The 21,833-nt window shown below is 44.7% G+C and overlaps 1 protein-coding gene across 3 annotated transcripts in view; it reads left to right on the forward strand.

The window, feature by feature from the left end:
- The window catches only part of KLHDC10 (kelch domain containing 10), a 345,723-nt gene that overhangs the window by 264,998 nt on the left and 58,892 nt on the right, over positions 1-21,833 (forward strand). For all 3 annotated transcript variants that reach the window (XM_069629599.1, XM_069629601.1, XM_069629600.1), the window contains one exon: positions 153-219. In XM_069629599.1, the coding sequence (XP_069485700.1) occupies positions 153-219 (67 nt within the window). The remainder of the gene's footprint in view (positions 1-152; positions 220-21,833) is intronic.

A 21,833-nucleotide genomic window follows, 5' to 3' on the forward strand; every position in this document is an offset into this window, starting at 1 on the left:
GTGTGAGACAAACTTATTACAGGTCTGTAACTTTATCAGGGGGCTCAAGCTAAACCAATATTGAAAACAAATGTTATGTAAATCTAAAGTTTTTGATGCTTGTTACTGCTCTTGACATTTTGCCTTTTTGCTGTTCTGTTTTCTATCCCAAGATCCATGCCTATAACCTTGAAACGAATGTTTGGGAAGATATTGCAACAAAACCGCACAACAAAATAGGTAAGCTTCGCATTTATGACATTGGGTACCACTGCCTTGGTTGTCCTCGCTCCTAAAACCAAATTGCATTTTAATTTTGCTCTTTTTATGTAGGCGTTTTGAGTCTGAAGAATTATATCGTAGAGTTCCTTTATTTGTGGGCAGAGTAAACAGTATGAATGTTCAACTTGTATGATCAACTTAGTGAGACAGTCTATCCGTTGGTTTTACATCGGTTTCCTTTGTGCTAAATTCTTGCAGGATTAGATACTGTGGTTTCTAGATTTGTCAGCTTTCCAAAATCTTTATGATCAACTATTGTGCTAAGGCATTTGGTTACGTGTTGATAGATTGTGACATGCCTGAGTGTAAAATAGGCGGGGGGGGTTGCCCTGATCACTTGGCTGGAAGAGGCTAGATTTGTAGTATAAATCCAGCTTCAGTCAGCTGTTTAGGCACTGAGCTTTCTGGTTTTGTGTTTGAGCTCTGCTCTGGTGAATCTACGTAGCCCTTTGTATACAGGTAAAAGCTCTAATTTGGTATGTGGTACCAGATTGCTTAATTTGGGCTGGTGTCACAGAATTTCTCGTCTATATACATTGAAGTCCTATTGCAGAGTCATTGAAGAAACCTTTTATTTTTTCTTATTTTAGCTGGTCCCCTTTTTTCTGTATTCAAGGCCCCCTGCTGCTCTGTTGCAAGGCCCTGAACTGAGTCCATGTAACAAATGTATGTTGCAACTTGCATTGCTGATAAGTAGGCATAGAAGGTTAATGTAAAAACTGCTAAATTCCTGTTAGACCTGTAGGCAGTCTGTCCTGGTTGGGCCACAACACTTGATTTTAATTAGGTGCTAAAGTTGTGTACCACTGTTTAACCCACTGCCACTACCAAGAGGAAGACTGTTTTTCTGTGATATTGCTTGTGGACAAAGGCATCGAAAGATAATCATTTGTGTTGGGGAGGCTGAGGTAATGTTGTCCCCTTTAGTGGATTTTTTTAATTGGAGCATTAAATGACAAACCTTATAAGTCTGTGTTCCTGATGGCTGTGGAATTTAATTGAAGCCCTTTCCAAAGGTAGTGAGGCAGTGCCATGTAGGTCAGTAAAAAGTTTCCAGCTTTTGCATCCAGTGGTTTTGATTACAGATGCGTACCTGCTAGAGGCATCTCTTACCATTGATACTCCACTGCCAATCGTAACCTAAATGCGAGTTGCCTAATGTATCAAATATTGAAATAATGCACTATTACGAGTGTAGGTTTTAAATCTGTTGGAATTGGGTAGATCCACAGGGGACCCGTAAACATGTCAACTGAAATCCACCAAGGCAGACCTTGTTTTTCCCAGTTTCATGAAACTGTTTGGTGACAGAGCTCCTGATGTTGAAAATAATTAAGGTTAAACTGCTCCAAATGTTTTAATGTTTTTTATTTGTTCTGTTCCTTAGCTCTACATCTCCTCCCCATTCCTCCATACTCTTAGGCAGCGGTCTGCACCCTTTGGCTCTCCAGATGTTTTGGACTAAAATTCCCATGATCCAAGCTTGACATTGATGGGGTTAATGACTGTTGGGACAGATTTCTCTCAGCAACTTTCCCTCCATAGTTCTATGGACCCCAAAACAGTTTGCTTTTGTTTTTTAACCCGTCCTGACGTTTTACAGGGAAGTGGAGCCTTAAGCTCCACTCGCCTGGGCTTTTGCTCATTTTCCCATGGGTAAACTGATCACTCCTTCAGACATTCAGTACTGGGGAAACTGTTTCTCCTTTTCCCTTTTGTAACTTTTTAACTTTGCACACAGCATCTTACAATGTAGTGCAATGGTGATACGTTTGTATCACCCTAGTCTTTTACACTTGGCATTTTTTGGTTACTTTTATATGTTCCCAAAGACAAGCTGGTGGCAGCAAATATATTTACCATTTTTGTGTGTACATTAGTGTTGACTGCTTTCCCTACTAAACCTGGCTAGTGCCCTAAAATGTCCATTCCACAAAATGTTTGCGTGTTCTTTGGCAATATTGTTGTTTTGGCCTTCTTCCCGCCTTTCCCAGGTCAGGAAATTCCATGGAATGCCACTGCATTCGGGGGGGCAGGAGGGGTTGTGTCAATCCTGTGCAGAACAGGCGACTGAACATTCGAAGTAGATTCCTGAAGGGGCCCAACATACCTTCCTGCTTCTAGCCCGATGAACTGCTGCTGGAATACCTGATCTGCAAACGTGCTGTGTGGTGCTTCAACCCCATGATAGGTGCGAGCAACTAGTTTGGATGTTTTCTCGAGGATCCAGTCGTCCTGAGCCTTTGGTGGACTGACCAGCTCTCCAGTGGGCTACAACTGTCACCATTCCAGTGCAAGTTGCCTTCTGTCAAATTTCAGCATCCCAGCTCCAAGGTATCGTCTGGAATGACACATCACCTGTGTGCGGGTGACCGTCCCTGGAACTCGCCTTCACGTCTTGTGAAGTGTCCTGAAGAGGTCTGCATCGGTGCCTGCTGCATTTCTCCATCACCAAGGGTAGCACTGTACTCCTGGGTCCGATGTAGACTAGGAGTCAAGTACCTCTACTGGATGTTCCACCCCCATTTTGCCTATATGTTGGCAGCCAGAGATTGCAACAAGTGAAATTAGCAGTAAGAGTGCCAATACTACAGAAAAGTCCCTGAATGGATACGAGGTATCTATTGAGAAAACCCTACATGTATCCACGAAGAAATGGCGATCTTCTGAAGGAAGCTCTGCAAGAAGTGTGAAAATGAATGAGTAACAAACTAGTGACGTCACATGAAGTAGAGGTGACGCACACAGAAGAGATATAAATGAAGAAAGAATCTAGACCCTGATGGCGAAGTAATGAAGTATGTATCATTTCGCTCTGGAAATTAAGTTTGACGGCAAAGGAAGATTCGAGAAAGGCTTGTCTGGCCCAGAAAGTGTCAGGGCCGCCCAGATCCTTGCCATGTAATCAAGAAGACACAAAAATATGAGAAGCAGGCACAGCTTCTGTTTGAGGTTTAATGACAATCATTGAGGGTGCCAAGATTTCTTCATTTAATGGTATTAATATAAAAGTAAGCGCTCCAAGTCTCCAGTCATGTGATCAGATGAGAATAGACTTTGTGTCGAACTACACCGAAACCAGAAGATAAGGCCTTGCTTCACTCCCTTTTATTCCCAGGCGTAGTAAGGCTCTGCAAGGCCAAGTTCAAAGGGATCCATTGAATGACAGACCGCAGGAGTAATGATGGATGTTGGGCTAATTGGTTGGGGAGGCGTGATCAAGCCAAACCCCCCAGAGACTTATTAAAACAGCTAACCCTTTTGCCAACTTCTTGAGTCGGTCTGATTATTGATGTTTGAGTAAGATCTGCATCCCCATCCATCTCAGAGTAATGTTACCTCGTCTTAAAGGACCGTTGTCTGGGTTAACCGGCAAGAAGAACCCTTGCACCCACAGCTCCTGGCCACCTGTCAGCAGAACCAATAGCGGGAAAACCAACTGCCAGAAAAACCGCCCCCACCTTCTGCCGCCTCATCAACCCATCCAGTAGTCTTGGAAAATCAGAGGGATACGTAAAGAATTGGTCTCCCCCTGTCCTCCATTGAAAGCAAATCTGTGTATCCTTCCATTTATTTTTAAATGTGTTGAGGTTGATGCAACAGCATTGCTCAAGTTATGTTTTAGCAGTCGAGAAACAACTCCACATTATGTTGGTTAGCATTTTCAACATTAATGACTCCAGATCAACAAAACGTATACATTCACAACATGACCAGGGCTTGCATGCGTTAAAAGCATAATGTTGATCATCCTAAAATAGGTTAACAGTAGTGTGCCAAGAGCCGGACATACGAGTTACAATAACCAGAATTGTAGGGGTCCAAAGTCAAGAGGGTTCCGTGCCTTTTTTTAGAGTATAAACAGGTGTGGGCCAAGGATGCACTCAAGGTGGCTTGTTATCCGAAGGATAAAAATGCAGTAAGTGCCCTCTAGGCCTCAAAAGTGGGGGGTAGGTCAGCAGCATGCATCTGTATCGCTCCAAGCCACGCTTTCGTTTCAGCCTCACAGCAGATCCCAAATCCCACAAGCCACTTCTCATATTGCAGGCCTTTTTTGAGTTTCCATGAGATAGCTATGCATCGTTTGGCTAGTATGCATGCCATGTCCATAAATTTAACGACATGGATGTATTTGCTTGGTCTAGGGTATATGCCTGTAGGGAATGCATGGTATCACAAGTATGACACTGACACAATTGATACAATTTGTAAAACCTTTGAGATTGTTGGGGTTGGAGAAGCTCCTATTGTGCCCTGTAACTAAGATAGGAGTATTCTCGACCATCAAACGATAAATAAAACAGTCCTAGTGGAGTCCATCAAGTCAAAATGGCCTATGCTAACAAGCCCTAATGCCTGCCCTAGTTCTTGTACAAAAGGTGTAAATGTATGCAATGGAAAATCTGTGTTCAAAAGAACAAAGGTAGTTGAGCTAGCTCTCCTCCTCATGTTAAACCTCACGGCATAAGGTTGTCCTCGTAGGTAGGACGACACACTCTGGCTCGGTTTCTAACAGTTCCAAACCATGGACTGAGGCCCGCCTGGCCTTCCACGTTAGTCTCTTTCTCGACTTTCAAAAACTTAATCCAAAGTAAAGTTCACAAAGGTCCCCCTCTGCCCAGCTCAGACCTCACAGCCCACACTTCAACACAAACTTGCAAGGGGGCTCCCTTTCCCAAGCTGCTTGTACTTTGCGCCTCCCTCAATCAGGCTCTTACGTTTTTCGGATGTCTAAGACTTTCAAAATGTGCGTGGTTCTTTTACCAGACCACCGCAGGATCACTTCGACTGAAAATTCACATTTTCTTTCACTTACTTCGCTCTTGCTCCGTTTGCTTTAGACCTACAAACAATGTACCTTTCACGGAGGCTACTTCCTTTCGCCGAACCTCTGTTACATAGTATCGCTGATTTTCCCCCCCCCCCCTCCAGCTGCTTTTTACTTCAAAGTCCAAGCCTTTCTTGGAGTCTCATCCGCACGCATCCAGCATTCACTTGCGATTTATAAAAAAAAAAAAAGCCAATTGTGGCTTTTGTTAGTTTCACGTCACCAAATACAAAGTAAATACAAAGTCTTGTTCATTTTCAAATTAGTATTCAGAATCAAAAGAACATCTTCAGAAAAATTATTTTTATAGTATCCTTAATATCCTCTTCTGAAGATGTTCTTTTGATTCTGAATACTAATTTGAAAATTAACAAGACTTTGCATTTGGTGAAGCAAAACTAATACAGAGGATATTGAGGATCCATGTAATTTCTGTTTGGCTATGCTGGTAGGGCCTGGAGGTTAACCTTAGTTCCCTGCGAATAGCCCATGAACTAGGATTGAGGAGATTTAACACGACTAATGTCTCTGAGGATCTGCTTCCATCCATTCCCATACTAGGGAGGTCTGGGAATAGATATCCGACTGCCATTGTTCTTGTGGCCTAAATTCTCTGGGTGGGAAAGGATGCACTTGAAGGGTGGAAATGTCTAGAAAATCTCTTCCTAAAATAACTTCTTCCGGATGTCCAGGGATAATGGCTGACGATACTAGCTGGGACTCCCCGGTGATAATAATGTACACATGGTACTCTGGATAGATCTTGTTATCTCAGTGTACAGTGACTAACCATGGTTACATTTTCTAGATCTGGTGGAGACCAAATCGGCTCTTACGGCTGTCTGTTTACTGCCAGAATCAACTAATGTTTTCATTATCCTCCCAATCACCAGAGCTCTTTCATATGTAAAATCCACTGAGGATCGGCATACACGTATGCCCAAGGTTTCTAAAACCTCCTTGTTCGTCCCATTCCTCTCCTTTCAAGCATCCCATTTCCATAGGCTCCTTTTTATTTATTTTTTTAAACTTTATTTTCTGGGCAATGCAGAGCTAAATCACCAGTTTCCCTACATGAGAAACGGATGGGTGGTGATGGCTTAATCCCTCTGGGTTTCTCTCTCCTTAATTCTTCTTTAATCATAGTGTCCAGTCTGGTTACTCTGTCACCCGCTCTTCCTCTGCCCAGTGTTTGTGGAAGAGAGGGTGGAGGGGCTATGGAAAACACTAAAATAAGATGGTTTAGATGAACAGAAAAGGGGGTGAATACTGTCTCACCATCGTTTACCCCCTCCCTCCCTTTAACTGAAGACCCCTCACCCCAGTGATCCTCCCGCACTGACCCACCCCCAGGAAGTGGATCCAAATGCGATGGCTGTGTCCTGGCCACCTGGATGACCAGTCCCAGCGAATTAGTGGGTGAGACACCCTTTGGTTTCTCACAATGCACAGTAGGCATTCCAATGGGTCCCAGTGATGCCTAGTAATTCCAACCACCACTCGGACCTGCTTGATTCGGGACCAAAAACATTGTACATTGACACAATTCCACATCGTGTGTATGAAATCGGTGTCTTCCCAGTTACACTAGGGGCAAGCCGAAGACGCATTATAGTTAAACCTAGCAACTCTACTAGGGGTCATGTATGTGCAATGAAGCCCATTGATCTGAATTAGTCTTAATCTACCATTCTGGGACACATTCTTATTGAAGCACAATGCTAATTTCCAATGTTTTTCAGAGATATCTGAACCAACGTCTGCCTCCCATTGTGCTTTCAATTTAATGCCTTCGACAATAGTTCCTTCTAGTAGTTGTCTATACAATCTAGACACAGGTATCCAGCCATCTTCCAGAGCATACATCATCTCCAGCCGCATGTCTACCTGGGGTTCTTCTGACCATTGTCCATTTACCCGTAGCCACCCTAGTCACCCTCACGTACCAGAACAATTGTCCCTTGGATGGTCCTGTCGCTGTATTAGGATATTTAAGTCCCTGAATGTCCCACTTTCATACATATCACCCCGGGTGGCAATGCCCAACCTCTACCAGTTTCTGGTAACAGCGAGTTAATCTGCATTTGCATGTATGGTTGCTGCAATCGGGATATTGGGTGAGTAAGGGTGCCGTAAACTAAGCATTCCAAGCACCCTGGACCAGACCTGCCTGCCCAGTTTTACTAACAAGGGCTGAGGGCCTGTGGTGCCTGCTGGGAGCCATGAGATCTCCTTGAGCCAGGCAGGTTTCATCAATGACTATAGTTCACTTTCTGGCGTGTGTTCATCGGATGGCCATTTAGTTACAAAACTCAGTTGGGCAGCCAAGTAGTGAAGTTCAAACTTGGGTAACTGTACCCCACCATCCTTCCAAGGTAAGGATAAAACATTAAGTGACGACCTACGCCACTTCGGGCCCCATAGAAAGTTTGCAGAATAACATTGAGGGAGGAGAAAAACGCAACCCCAATATAGTGGTTATTCGTAAAACCATATAGAAGCCTGGGGTGGACGATCATCTTAATGATAGCAACCCTGCCCATGAGTGAAAGTGGCAGCTGAGACCAAAAGGTCATAGACTTCTTGACGCCCTTAACCGCCCTGAGCCTGTTGTGCATATACATGTCCCTAGGTGAATGTGCAATTCGAATCCCCAGGTACTTAAATGCATGTGTCTCCCATTTAGTCCCAGATCAGTTAAGGATGTTTCGTTTACCCCGCATAACCCCTCCAAAGGGAAGAGGCAAGACTTCTGCATGTTGAAAGAGAACCCAGATAATCTTGCAAAATCATCCATTAGGTCTAGTATTATTGGTAAAGTATGTTGCGGTTCGCATTGGTAAAGCTGGACATCAGCATATATTGATAGATGTGTGGAACCACCTATTTTGATGCCCTCCTCCTCATATTCTTGTCTATAGTACACCTCCAGAAGTTCTAAAGCCAATATATAGAGCGTGGGTTAGAGTCGGAATCCCTGAGGTGTTCCCCTTTATATGTGCCATGTTTCTGATATTTGTCTACCAGACTTCACTCTAGCCGTCAGGAGGTTATACAGCAGCTTAACACAGCATATAAAATTCTCACCAAACCCTTTCAGTGCAGCAATCATCCACTCCCAATACACGGAGTCGAAAGCATTAACCGCAACGAGTGACGCCACTATGTAATGCTCAGTACAGAGTGGTCTGGTCTAAAAGGTGCTGTAATCGACAGATTGTGTGGTGTTGCGGCCTGGTGCGAACCCTGTTTAGTCGGTGTGTATGAGGGATGATCTACATTTGCGAAGACGCCTGGCCAACACCGTTGTAAGAATTTTCACATCATATTTCCGCATGGCCAGGGGGGTGGTAAGAATCACACCACTCTGTAGGTTTGCCAGGCTTAGGGGTAGCGATTACTAGCATTTCCTGCATGCTGGCTGAGAGCAATATTTTCCTTTGTCAAATGCCTCCTGCAGGACCTTCAGCAGCGTTTGTGTCAAGTTGAGACAATATATTTTATACAATTCTGCCAGGAGGCCATCACTTCCCAGCGTTTTACCGATAGGGAGTCTATGGCTTCCCCCAATTCCTCCGTGGTAACTGGTTGATCTAGGAAATCCCTCTGAGCATCAGTGAGTCTCGGGAGTGGAATTTGCAAGAGTACCTCAGTTATATGCTCTATGGGTATCTGAATCTCATGGCTATATAATTGGGCATAGAAAGTGACGAAGATGTCATTAATCGCCTCTTGGGCTCTCTACTGCACGAAGAGTGCAGAGTGCGATAAAGTGGTCAGGGTTCTGTGTTTCTCACGCTTGCACAATCAGGCTAGCATTTTCCCACATGTATCCCCCTCAGTATGTGTCTGGGCTGTACGAGTGGTGTAATCAAACTTGACAACCTCACCCATGCCTGTAAGCAGCGAGATCTGGTCTCAGCTAGCTTCGTTTCCACAGGCTGGGCTACAGCATATAGGCCTTCTGGGTTAGCTATTTCAGTTTCATGGGTTTCTAATTCCTCCCGCAGCTTCCTGCGAATGTCCCCCATTCTGCAATAACTTCACACTGAATCACCACTTTCATAGTTTACCAAACCGTGCTCTAGTTATCTACACTACCAATGTTCTTTTTCAGAAATGTGACCAGTGTTCCGCTTAGTAGCTCTCTAAAGAGGCGATCCTTCAAGGCCTCTGTGGGCAGGAGCCACGTCGAAATAGGGGACTTGTGGTTCCCATGTATTCCGCACCCACAAATTTAACAAATTGGCTCATTCCACCAAAAACATGGCCTATCCTGGTGTGAAGACTGTGAGGGGAGGGGAGGGGGATAATAGGAGTATCTCCTGACACCTCGGTGCAATTACCTCCAACGTCCACCAAGTCAAATTCAGATATTGCTGTGTTCAGGGCGCTTGTGGCGGGGGGGAGGAAGGACTGCCTCTAGGTGGAGATGACCTGTCTAGAGTTATATCCCGAACAGTTAAAATCCACACCCCATGTAAAGAAAAGCTCTCGTTTTGCAACAATGCGATAACACAGTTATGCTGTGGTTTGTAAAATAAGAGTTAACAATGACATTTTCTCTCTTGGCAAGATAGCCCCTCAGAATCAAATGTTGTCCCTCACTGTCCCTATCCAGGTTCAATAATTGAAACGGTAAGTCCCCAGCAAACCATGTTAAAACCCCTCTAGCAAATTTAGAAACGTTTGCACTGTAACCATAGGGTATCAGGTTAATGTACCAGCAACGAACTGGCACAAGTTGTCCAATTGGAACCACAACCAGCGGGCAACAGAACCAGTTCCCACTGATGTATTACTTGTCTGTAGCAGTAAGCAAGGCAGCTATGGCAAATGCTTCTTAATGCCTCTCGAGGTCGGGCACAGCTTGGCTCAATTCAAACAGCAGAATTCGATATAGATGGTTCAAAATATTACTCAAGGCTTCCAAGCGTGACAGTTCCTCTGTCCACAGCCACGTACGGCAGTGTTAGGTTCCAGATTGTACCAGTGGCGCCTACAGTAGTGTTCCATTGGAGCTGGGGTCATGACGCATCAACTTTCTGCGTCTCCCTTGTTTTCCAAATTATTATGTTACATCCACATGTTCGCTGCTTCTGGGCATTCAAAGAAAAGTGCCTTCCCAATTGTGAGACACCTTTTTATAGTCTTGCTGGATACATGAGCATATATACTTGAGCCCCAAATGGCGAAGCCGTGCCTTAATAGGCAAAAATATGTGTTTTGTTGTATCAGCGGTATGTAGTCAGGGTAAATGGTGATCGCAGAGCTGTCCCTTTGTATCCTCCTGCCTTCCCTGGGAAATTGTAGGATTGCTTCTCGATCTCTAAAGTTCAGGATCTTGGCAATGATTGGCCGGGGGTATGATCCAGGTGGGAGTCTTCTGGAGCGAGTGGTGGGCTTGTTCGACGGCAAAGCCCTGTGACAGTATCCCGGGCCCGACCTGCAGCAGCATATTTTTGATGTAGGTCATTGGGACCCGACCTTCAGTGCCCTCTGGCAGTCCCAGCACATGATTCCTTCGTGATCGCCACTCTGCGTCCTCCGCGCCTTTCCTGTATGGTGTACCTTGATCCCAGTATGTTCACGCTTGAGGCTATGTCACTAGTTGTAGTTGCTGTGTCTTTTAAGAGTGACTCTGTCGTCACCCTTTCTGCCAGTGACCGCACATCTTGCCTAACGAGTTGCATGTCCACTTTTACTTCCTCTTATCTTGGTGCTGCAATGCCTTCCAATACCTAGTCCTCATGGGGATTAGGCTGCAGTGTGTGAGCTTCTGAGCTTTGTGGATCTGCCATTGAGTCCAAGTGTCGATGTTTGCCTCGACTCCTAAAGGAATCCATAATTGTACCCTTACCGTTGGATTTAGTGGGCCACGTAGCAAAGGACATATACTGCTGTTAAATCGCAGCAAACCACTCCATGCAATTGGACGATGCAGATTATGTAGCTAACAGCTCATTTCAAGCCTGGGCAAGCAATGTGTGAGCTTACTCTGGGGGTTGCTGTTACTACCTTCGCAGCTTCAAGGTGTACAAAGGCAAGTTAGTTTGTCGCATCTACAGGTCACAGAATAGATGGCACTTAGCTGCACTTATTGTTACACTGAACAGGGTATATGGGTGCAAGCCAATGGCAGCTTACTGGCAAAAGAATAATGGCTCACTCTGATTTAGTTCTACACTCCCGAGGGCCAGGAGAGTGTCCCAGGTGGAAGTCCTTCAACCTTACAGGAGCAGGCCAATCCCACACATGTGTAGGGTATGGGCTCAGGAGGGTAGCGTCCTATCCCCGTCCACTGTCTATGTCCATGTCTACACCCTGCTTCTTGCCAAGTGGAGTCTGTGCACCACGTTATGGACCATTATTTGTGTTAACAGATGAACTGTGTTATTATGTCCCACAATAGCAAAGGAGTATTCCGAGGGCTACCTTCTACCACCTCAGTCACCGCAACCCCAGTGATGGTGGTATGCATCACAGGGCCCGGGACCGAGGCAGCCACATAGAAACAATTTTCCGGCCCACCTGTGATCTGTCCCGGGAGCCGGCCTCAATCAGGAAATGCGCAGTGTTGTCAGTGGGGATGACTGGCTCTATGGGGTTTCCTGCAGATGCAGGACATTTGGCACAGACATCCCAGCCGTGTGATTGAAACTCGCATAGGTTCCCACCACGGCGCCAGTGCCCAGCGGGACAGCGCCTCTGCCTGGTCCTCCTCCACCCCTGCATGCACAACGCAATCCGCAGCACTGCTGATGGTGGCAGCAGGCTGGATCTGGGGAAGCCACTCCACCACAGCACCTCCGCCTCCACCCGAGGCTCTGCCAGGTAGATAGGATCGCTGCCTCTCCTCAGGCCGCGCACGACGCAATCAGCGGCGGCAAGCCCGTCGGGCTGCCATCTTGGGTGCCTGCTGTAGAGGCCCAGAGCTCGCGTTCCAGGCTCTCTGGTCACCAATTTCCATTAAAGCAAAGGCTTAGATGAGGGTACTGTAGTGTGCCTGCAGAAAACAGGAATTCTATGTGCGAAATTTGCTGTCTAAAACAGCATAAAGGATCAATACAGAGGATCTCAGTGGGAACTCAGTTGCGTCCTCCCTGCATGGGTTCAGGCCACGCCCCCGTCTTTGCATCCTCCATTCCACTGCTTTTTGGTCGTAGCACCTGAGAAGCTTTACTTTGTTGCATCTCTTCTCCTGAACATTTGAACAACGCATGTGCTACTTGCATCAGTTCATTCTGGGGAGCAGCATTGTGACTTGGCACAAGGCCCCACTCTTTATAGGGATTGGACGTCTGAAGCTAGGGCATATTGCCTGTGACTTTGTTCCATCTTACTGCATCACTTACCTTATTTCATTAATTTTAAGTTATTGAATGCATATTAGAACTATGGTGGATGTGTATTATTGAGTGTTGTGCGATATGATCACCTGCTTGTTTCATTTTCTAGTGTGTTGGGCCTTGAATATATATAGCATTTTTGTACTTCCTGTCTAAATTGAATTATTGTGTGCTTCACTGTGTGGACTTATTGTGGACACCTGAACCTGCGAATTCTCTCGTGAGAAGAGCCTTGACTGCTCTTATTGCTTTCTTGATTTTTTTGGCTAACTTCAGTTAGTTACCCTATTCATTGTCTAGTTTGGCCTCCTAAAATCCGTCCACCACGCTAGGTTCTAGAAATCCATCTTAACAATGAACTTTTTGTCTCTCCAATGTTTTGGACTACAAATCAGAGTTGCAGACCTCTGTCTTAAGATGATGTTCCTAGAGGAACTGGACCAGAGCTTTTCCCACCCTCTTTGTTTTTTTTTATATGAGGAAATCTATTTTGGCCTGGGAAGCTACAGTTGTGTACTGCTTTGCCTTCATAGATATTTTGATGCTGTTTTTACCCTGTTCTGACTTTTGGAGGCCAGTGAAGTCTTACTTCACTGGCCTTGCTTAGCTCAGTTGTTTGGGGGGCACTGATCAGTCCCCACATTGTTCATTTTTTTTCCCTGCATGCATCACTTTCTGTGAAGTACTGTAGAGCGACTTTGTCCCAAAAACCTTTATTTCTAACTTTTTGGTTAGTCACATGATGGGCTGGTGGCAGGGGATTTTCTTCTACAGTTTTCTTTGGTCTTGTGCACTTTTGCATTTTACTGCTTGATGCCAAATAGATTACCACGTATTCTAAAGTGGCAATACCACAAGGATTGTACCGATCATGTGGAGGTTGAGGGCTGTTTGGTCCCAGTCCACATTTGTGCCAAAGTCTGTTGCTGGGCAGATGTATTGGCCTGAGTCTGTCCAGGATTGGACCGCCTTTGACTGTTTGAATGGTGCAGATCCTTTGTTCTTGGTTACTTGATTTGTATTCACTGGCTAAGCTATCCTGCATAATTCTGGAACTGTCGAATTGTATTCAAGTATTGGTGCTGTTCATGGAGCACATCAAAGTGAATGTGTATATATATTAGTAGATAATGTTTTAGTGTTACTTACCTATGGGTTTTCACTGCTAAGAGTTTGACGAAGGCCTAAATAAATAACTGTGTATTGATTCTATGTAACTTACATTATTAAAAGGTGCCTAATGTCTGCTTAACTGAACACTTCGCCCGCCTCACACTTCCTAAGATGAAGCCTTGCTGCTTGGTCACATTACCTGGATAGTTTAGCCATACTGTCTTACCCTGTTTACCAGAAAGGGTTGTCTCTCAGAATCTGTCCACAGGGCGATTCTGAAAATCCATCTTAACACTTGCAAATTAAGTTTCTTTTCAGAGAATCTGGATACTTCCTGGGGCTGCTGCCCTTTCCTTAGTCTGTGCATTGCCCTCGTGACAGTGGGATGGCTGGCTGAGTGGAGAAAAGCCCCCAAGCACTGGCAGAGGACTTTCAAATCTCCTGGCTTTTTCGAGATTATCAAACTATGTTCCCGAATCACCATGCCTAGGTGTTCCTTTCGTGTTAACACCTTTCTTGGAAACTCTGGTGCCTTGAGGGATGCACACAGATCTCGAGTGGTTGGCCACTGTTGGACTCTTTTCCATAAGTTTTCTGGACTCTGAACTCTGATTTCTTGAAGACACTTAATCAACCTCCTAAAATGTCTCCAAGCCTGCTCTCCAACAATACCCCCACACCAATGAGGCTGCGCATACTGTGGATTCTCCTCCTATTACCACAATCTCCTGCAGTCTGCTTAGGTCTGCAAAGGGGGAAGGCAATATATGTGAGGTCATACTAAAGCAGAATAGGGACTCTGAGTAGTAGTGCAGATGGGAAGACAAGCGAATCCTACTAGATCAGAAATGAGAGGTGTGCAAGCCTTTGTATGCCACAGAGGAAGAGACCAGTTAAACCAAAAACGAGATGTCCGTTATGGATAAAGGGTGCTTCTCTGATCTGCAAAAAGAGATCGAGAATGATCTTCCATCACTGGATGTCACTATCCATGAGCAGATGCTGAGCATAATGGAGTAAATGGGCATTCCAATGCCGAAGCTCCATCTGCAGATGGGGCGGTTCTATAGTTCTAACTGGGAAGATTGCAGATAAAAGTATTCACTTTTAGGCATTCAGCTCCCCCTCGCCCCAGCCCTCGCAGGGTTCTACAGCCACACGGCCCCTAGCCCTACGGTGGGGCAAGGGCACTCGACCAAAACAAACCATACCTCAACGGTAGGGGGTTGGCAGAGCGAGCAGACTCCCCTCGCAACAAGTGGTAGCATGCTAACACAAGTATGATTAGATTCCACACTTAACTGTCGAAAATACATCAAACTGATTCAAATAATGTACATATATTTTTAAGTGTTGTGTTATATAAATACTTGCACATAACACAGTATAAAAATACACTATATTCTTAAAACAATAAATGTCAAGAGTATTTTCCTTATCCTATACTTAAATGTGGGCCCACTATCTCAAAATGAGCGAACAAAATTTTGATGACGAGGCAGATGAAGGAACCAGAATTCAGTTGGTCGCGGTGCACAGGAATCTGTTAAAGACTTGTTCCAGTAGAAGACCGAAATGAGGAAAGATGAAGACCTCTCGGGAAGACCACCTCCAGGGATTGAAAGTGTGTTGCAATGGAAGTCAACCTGGTCAGGCAGCACGGTCGATCATACATTGGTGAACACAGGAACAACCCCAGCACAACTTTCCTTGGAGTGAGACAACTGAAAATGGAGCAGGAGCAGGCAACTTGTGGCACAAGCTGAAGATCTGCAAAGTTCCAGGACTCTGCTTGGAATGGTGACTGCTACAGCAAGGTACCCCCAGGAGAGTGCTGGTTAGTCCACCTGTTCATCATGGGCACTTTTGAAGGCTCGCCAGGCATATATCCTCAAGCAGGGGTTGGAACTGGTTCCCAGTTGCCGAGGGGTTGTAGCACCAACAAAGGCCTTCTTGAGACCAGGACAGAGGTGCAGGGATTCACCAGAACAACACTGGAGTGGCTGGTGGTCAGCTGCAGGGCGGTCATCTTTGGGTTGTCAGCCAGCTGCTAGTCTGTCTTTGAACGATGATCTGATTAACAGTTCCAGGAACCCTCCTTTTTAACCAAGGATCAGGCTGCGGCAAGCTCAAGCCTGCCAATGATAAGGATCTGCACCATTCTAACCGCCACAGCTTTCCCAGGGAAATATGTCCATATTAAGTATTGGCTTGCCTATGGTCAAATGACCATATGGCCAAACAAGTGAAAAACCTTGTGGCATGGCCATCGTGGGGTGCTTGCCACCTTTTAGTGGTCATTTGCGGTAAATGCAAAATTGCCAGAGTAAAATTAGAAAATGGTAATTTTGCAGTAGCCACCAGCTTGTCTTCAGCACATTGTAAAAGTAACCAAAAGGCCATAATAAAAAGATAGGATACAAAGTATCATAACTGCACTTCACTGTAAGGTGATGTGTGCCATTGTGACAATACAAGAATTAATAAATATAGTCTCTCTGTACTAACAGTTTTAGTTACTAGTCTGTTTCCCCCCTAAGAATAAGCAAAATGGGCAAGGGAAGATTTACTTGTCTCCAGAAAGCCGGGACATGGTTCAAAACAGTAAAAAGGTTGAGAGAAAGTGTCTCATTTCAGCAGTTAAAAATCCTTAGTGTCTGTGCAACATAATGTATGTTGCCCTAATGACATAACCTAATATTTTGTTGGTCCACTACTTTGTACGCAACACCTATAAACTGGTGGAAAGAAAAATGAACTAGACATTTTAAAAACCGCAAAATAAGTCCTAAATGGATCCCCAGGACAACCCTAACATGTCACAAAATGTCTAGCCCTCTTTGGAAGAGTATGTGAATAATACAAATGCACACATCCCAGTTAGACTGTGCTGAAGTGTTGCAAATGATTCTTAAACCCAGCCAGAGACTTCCCAAAATGAAGATGTATTTCAAAAACTGTTACCAATGAAATGTACTTCATGGACAAAAAGTAGTTTTAACAATACAATGTAAACTGGTTTTCACATTTAGAGTAGTGACGAGCATGAATTTAAAAATCACTTGAGTGTTAAATATCAATTTCTTGGCCTAGAACTATGTCCAGCATCAGCTGTGTCCACAATGAGTGCATTGTTCCATATCAAATAACAGGACAGTATTAGTAGGCCATCCTCAAATATGGGGAAAATGGAAGCCTTGGTTCTATCCACAGGTGTGGATTTGGCGGTTAACCCCAGGGAGGACCAGGGCAGGCACCAATGATGAGATAGTTAAAATTAATACAGAAGACCTACGAGAGGATGGGCACGCCCCAATGGTATCCAGTGGGAAATGCAGTAAAGGCCTGCCTGCTAAAAGCCAGGCACCCTTGAGGGAGAGCATTAACAATGGCCAAACCCGTGACCCAGAGGTATATTCTCTCAGCATTTGTTTTGAGAGGCTGCCCGAGGAACGAAACAACAAGCATAGGGCTTCTTGCTAGGTGTGCTTTAGAGATCTGGCTCCCAGGGAATTGAACGATGGGCCAGCAGAGGCCTCCACAACCAAGAACAAACTGCATTGCTACGACTGATCCCCTAAAGCCAGTATCAGAGCATCGAAGTGAAAGACTATGAAAACCCTAATTTGAGTCCAGCAGCTTGGTAAAACAAAGGCCTAGCCACAGAACTGTCCCACAGGGGAGGTGACCCAGGATGGCCACGGAGCGCACACAGCGGGACAATGCTTTACCACTACCTTTCCAAACATCTAACGACCAGCATCAAGGTAAGAGACCATGGCAGTGAAGTGGCCTGGAGAATGTCCAGCACCTAAGACTCGACAACGCTGGAATTCGGGATGGCCAGCAGCAAAAACCACAGCTGAAGATATGACCATACCCCACTGCATCCTGCCAGTGTAACCAGAGCAGGGCCTAACAATTCAAAAACATCGGGAGATCCTCATGCAGGTAAGTAAACCAGCTTCTTCCAAAAATCCAACAACAATATAGGATGGGCCATGGTTGCCCTTATGGTACACTACTCTGAGATGGCTTAAACCAACCAATCACAAGAGGGTTTTGGGACAAAGGGCTGAGGTGGCCACACAGCCTCAGCCAACCTTGCAATGGCAGGGAAACTTCAGGAGGCGGTTATTTGACTACCAAAAATAAAATGGGCGTGGGGCAGAAACTAAAACCTGAGGCCCTTAACAATGGCCCTGGAATCTCCAGATTGGAAATTCAAGCTTAGTACACGGCAAGAGTAGTGTGGGAGAAGCGCCACTCATCTCTCTAAAATAAGCATATAGATGTGTTTACGTTTTCCCCGTCCAACCTCGGGTGCAGTCTTCACTGGTTACAGCAATGAGGCTCTGAGGCAACAGTTATTTTGCACCCATATTCAGCATAAACATCTCTCCTCAAAGATGACACGCTTTTGAACTCATTTGGCATGACAGCCTAACAAGGTTCAGTGCATGAACCCAGCCTGGCTAACTTGGATGTCCTCCTAGCTGAGTGAGCTTTCAGACTTGAGGCCTTTTAGTCCACAAACAGGTTTTTCCGTTTAGGACTTTGAGGCAAAGCGCAGATCATGGAGGAATCGCAATGATAAAATAGCGCAAGAAAAGTATCTCCGAGCCAATATTTGTTGTTGGCCCTGGATTAGCACTTCCAAATGAACATTAAAGAGAATATCCTTAATCTTCTATTCAAATGAGTGTTCATTCAAATGAGAAATGGTCCCAAAATTCTTCACAGCCAAGTTCTCTGTTTTTTGACTAAATGACCATCAGTTGTTCCAACCCATTTGCCATCAGAGACTGACGTTTCTCCATGGAGTTTAAGGATTCTAGGACCGACTTGAGTATTCTTCGGGGCAATCCCAGAATACCCAGCGGCACAAGCAGCAATGCCACATATTAGCTTCTGATTCTTTTCAATGGATTCTGTGCATTTGACATTTGTGGTTCAGGCCACTGCACAGTTGCTTATGTCTCAGCCTGTTTGACTGTGCACCGCAGAGGCAAATGCGTCACGTTACGAGATTACATAAACTAGAGAAATACATGTGGTTAACTTCACTGTGCGACAGCGTTGGAATGCTTTGAAAAACGGAGTGCCAATTGTGTCTGGGAAGTGTGGTACCTATTGGCCACTCACCAGAGAGCGCAATACTGCAACACAGTATTGTTGACTCTAATATACACACCGGAGGCATGGGTGTGATATCTAAGAAGGGCCACCAAGAGAGGTGCACACCGAGCTACGCTGGTAGCCTAGACCGCACGAAACAAAGCTCCTCTAAATTTGGATTATATCATTGGAGCACTTGGGACTTATTCCACAGTTTGCTTTACCTCCATGAATACAGCCTGGAGAAAATGTGGTTTGAAGACCTCTTCATCCGATTGTCGGGAGGGGGCGTGGATGTCGTCTCGCCCTTACATGTCCTGAAGAAGGTCGGGGTAATTGCAAGGCCAATTGGGAAAGCCGTCTATACCGACCGAAACATATGTAGACTTTGTTAATAAGCCTTTGGTGCTACCTAACGGATATACAGTTTATTTTGGATGTGAAGAATTGTAATACCATTAGATTTTTTTTTAAGAGGGTTTCATGTAGGTGATTACCCATTTTGCTTTGTTAAGTTGACATTGGATGTGTGTGAGTGAGATTCTGTATGTATGGTTGAATGAAATCGAAGTCAAATTTGAGAGATTCATTGTGATTTTTATAGCAAACAGTATGTTCTACTTTTTCTTAATAATGTATTCTGTGTATGAAAAGTCTATGGTAGTATTATCCTTCCAACCTAATTACTGAGGTCAATTTTTTGTTATCACTATATTGCTTACCTGGAGGTCCTTTGGCGTTATGGGTACCCTTACATTATATATTATGTCTCAGTCCCCCAACAAATTGGCCATATTATTTCCAGTAGCTGATTGAGCCATTCATTTCAGTGTATTCATCTGTCGGCTATTCCACCTTTACTTAACCCCGAAAGAAGAATTTCAGTTCACCACCAAGTGATCACTGTTAACTTGCTAGCATATACCTTTTTGTGTAATGCAGCTTACTGTCCGTGTACTTGGTGGCCCACACCCTCATGTCTCGGCTCTAGCTACTGGGAGGCATTACTTAAAACTGTACACCCTTCAAGGAGGGGATTTTGGTATTTGGAGGGCACCACTCTTCTGTTATAGTGCGCAGCTCCTGAGTAGAGCAATGGGGGTGCGGGTGAGGGAATTGGGGTTGCTTTTGTACAATATGCACCCCCACTCTGGAAAATGCCTTGCAGCATGATGAGGGCCTTCTTTCAACTGTACTGCAGCAACTGGTCTTCTCCAGCATGGGGTCTGGCATGGATTCACATGCTCATGAATATTCCCCGTCGTCAGGCCGGGAATCCTCGGTATAGAAACAAATCAGTATCAGTTTCGTTTCTGATCTGTCTTTCTTAGTAGTAACCAATCACTGGTCTCTGGGTCATACTGCCCCCAGCCAATGACTGCTCTCTCCCTAAGCCTCGCCTCTGGCAGCCATCCTCAGATTTTTACCGTACGTTGAAGTGTTGGGAGTCCTCGTGCTGTAGCTCTCGAGCTTTTGCTGCGTTTTCGCGCTTTTTTCAGGAGATTTTTCTCATTTTTCAGTTAATTAGAGCCTCTAATACACATTGAACAGAGGAATCAAAAACAGACAACTGACGATAGATACTCAAATCGTGCCTCAAAAGAAGGAGACTCAGATAGAATTAACAAACCCAACAGAACTAGCTTTGAAACTCCCTCATCAGATACTGCATCTACAGAATACTCTATAAGAAGCCAACATCCAGACAGATATGCCGATGCAATCAGAAGAATCTATGACTACGAAAACACCCTCTTAGATACAGAATCTACAGAATACTCAATGAGCTCAAACTCATAACAATTAATGAACTATAGATTCAATTGGTCATTATGCTCGTGGAACACCAGAGGCAATTTACATCTATTCACGGACACAACCGCTGAACTAGAGCAATATCATTTCATATGCCTTCAAGAAACCTGGCTCAGTGACCCACCGGCATGCGATGGCTTTATCACATTCCTAAACCCAGCTATCGTACAAAAACAAGGAAGACCTGCTTCAGGCTTACTCACCCTGATCAAGATAAACCCCTACATCACAGTAATACTCTCCGAGAATATAAACCCTTGGACGCAACTGACCATAATAACATCTACAAAATACCAGCAAAAGCGAGAAGACAAAAACAACTCAACAACCCTAATCCTAAACCTCTATTGGAACCCGCTAGCAATATCAACAAACACGTTCCTAGACGGAGTTTTCATCTCGATTGATGAGGCCTTAGCTAAATACCCGTTATCAGAAACAATAATCTGTGGCGATCTGAACATCAAGTTATACGATAAAAACGGTGGCCTCTTAAAGCACTCACAATTATCGCCAAATGCAAAGAGATGGATAAAAGAAACCACAACGCGCAACCTACTCCTTCTAAGCCAAGGGAACACTTCGAAATCCTATACACCCACATGGAGCAGAGGTTCGTCCCATGCAATCATCGATTATATATTCTTATCTGAAAACCTTCACCAATCAGTTACAAACGTACAGACGATATTAACGGACAGGAGCGATCACAACCAACTTACCGCACACTCAGAAGCGAAACTAGAAAAAACAGTGACAGCACTACCACCTCCTCCATTAGAACTAAATGGAACAACAACAAGACTGAGAATCCCGCAAGCTTCCTCAACCTCACTGCCGGAACAATTCCAACAGGCAAGACTGGCAAATGATATAAAAATCGACTATGAATGGATTCTAATTCCATTCCAACAAACCAGAAAAAATCGCCCGCAGAAAGACCATCGACATTCCTACAACCAAGAAATTGCCGAAAGGAAAAAAGCCCTAAACCGAACAATACGACAGCTAAAGAAAACTCCAGCTCCCGACACTTCATACCAGATCAAAATTCTGAAAAACAACCATCGAAACTGGATTAAATCACAAAAAAGTCTCATTCAACAAGCGGATGCTGAACAAATATTGAAAAGCCACAAATCCCACAATACCAAAGAACTTTGGAACCTAGTCAATGACAATCAACAAAAACAGCATAAGCTTATAGCTAATGTAACCCAAGAAAAATGGATAACGCACTTTACCACCATTTACGCACCACGAGAAACAGCTCATCAGAATACAGACTACAGCAGACCCAACATGGAAAGTACACGCAGAATTTGAAGACTTCATCTGCCTGATTAACA

Source organism: Ambystoma mexicanum, chromosome 12 (assembly GCF_040938575.1).
Source record: "Ambystoma mexicanum isolate Mex_15411 chromosome 12, UKY_AmexF1_1, whole genome shotgun sequence".
Taxonomy (NCBI): domain Eukaryota; kingdom Metazoa; phylum Chordata; class Amphibia; order Caudata; family Ambystomatidae; genus Ambystoma; species Ambystoma mexicanum.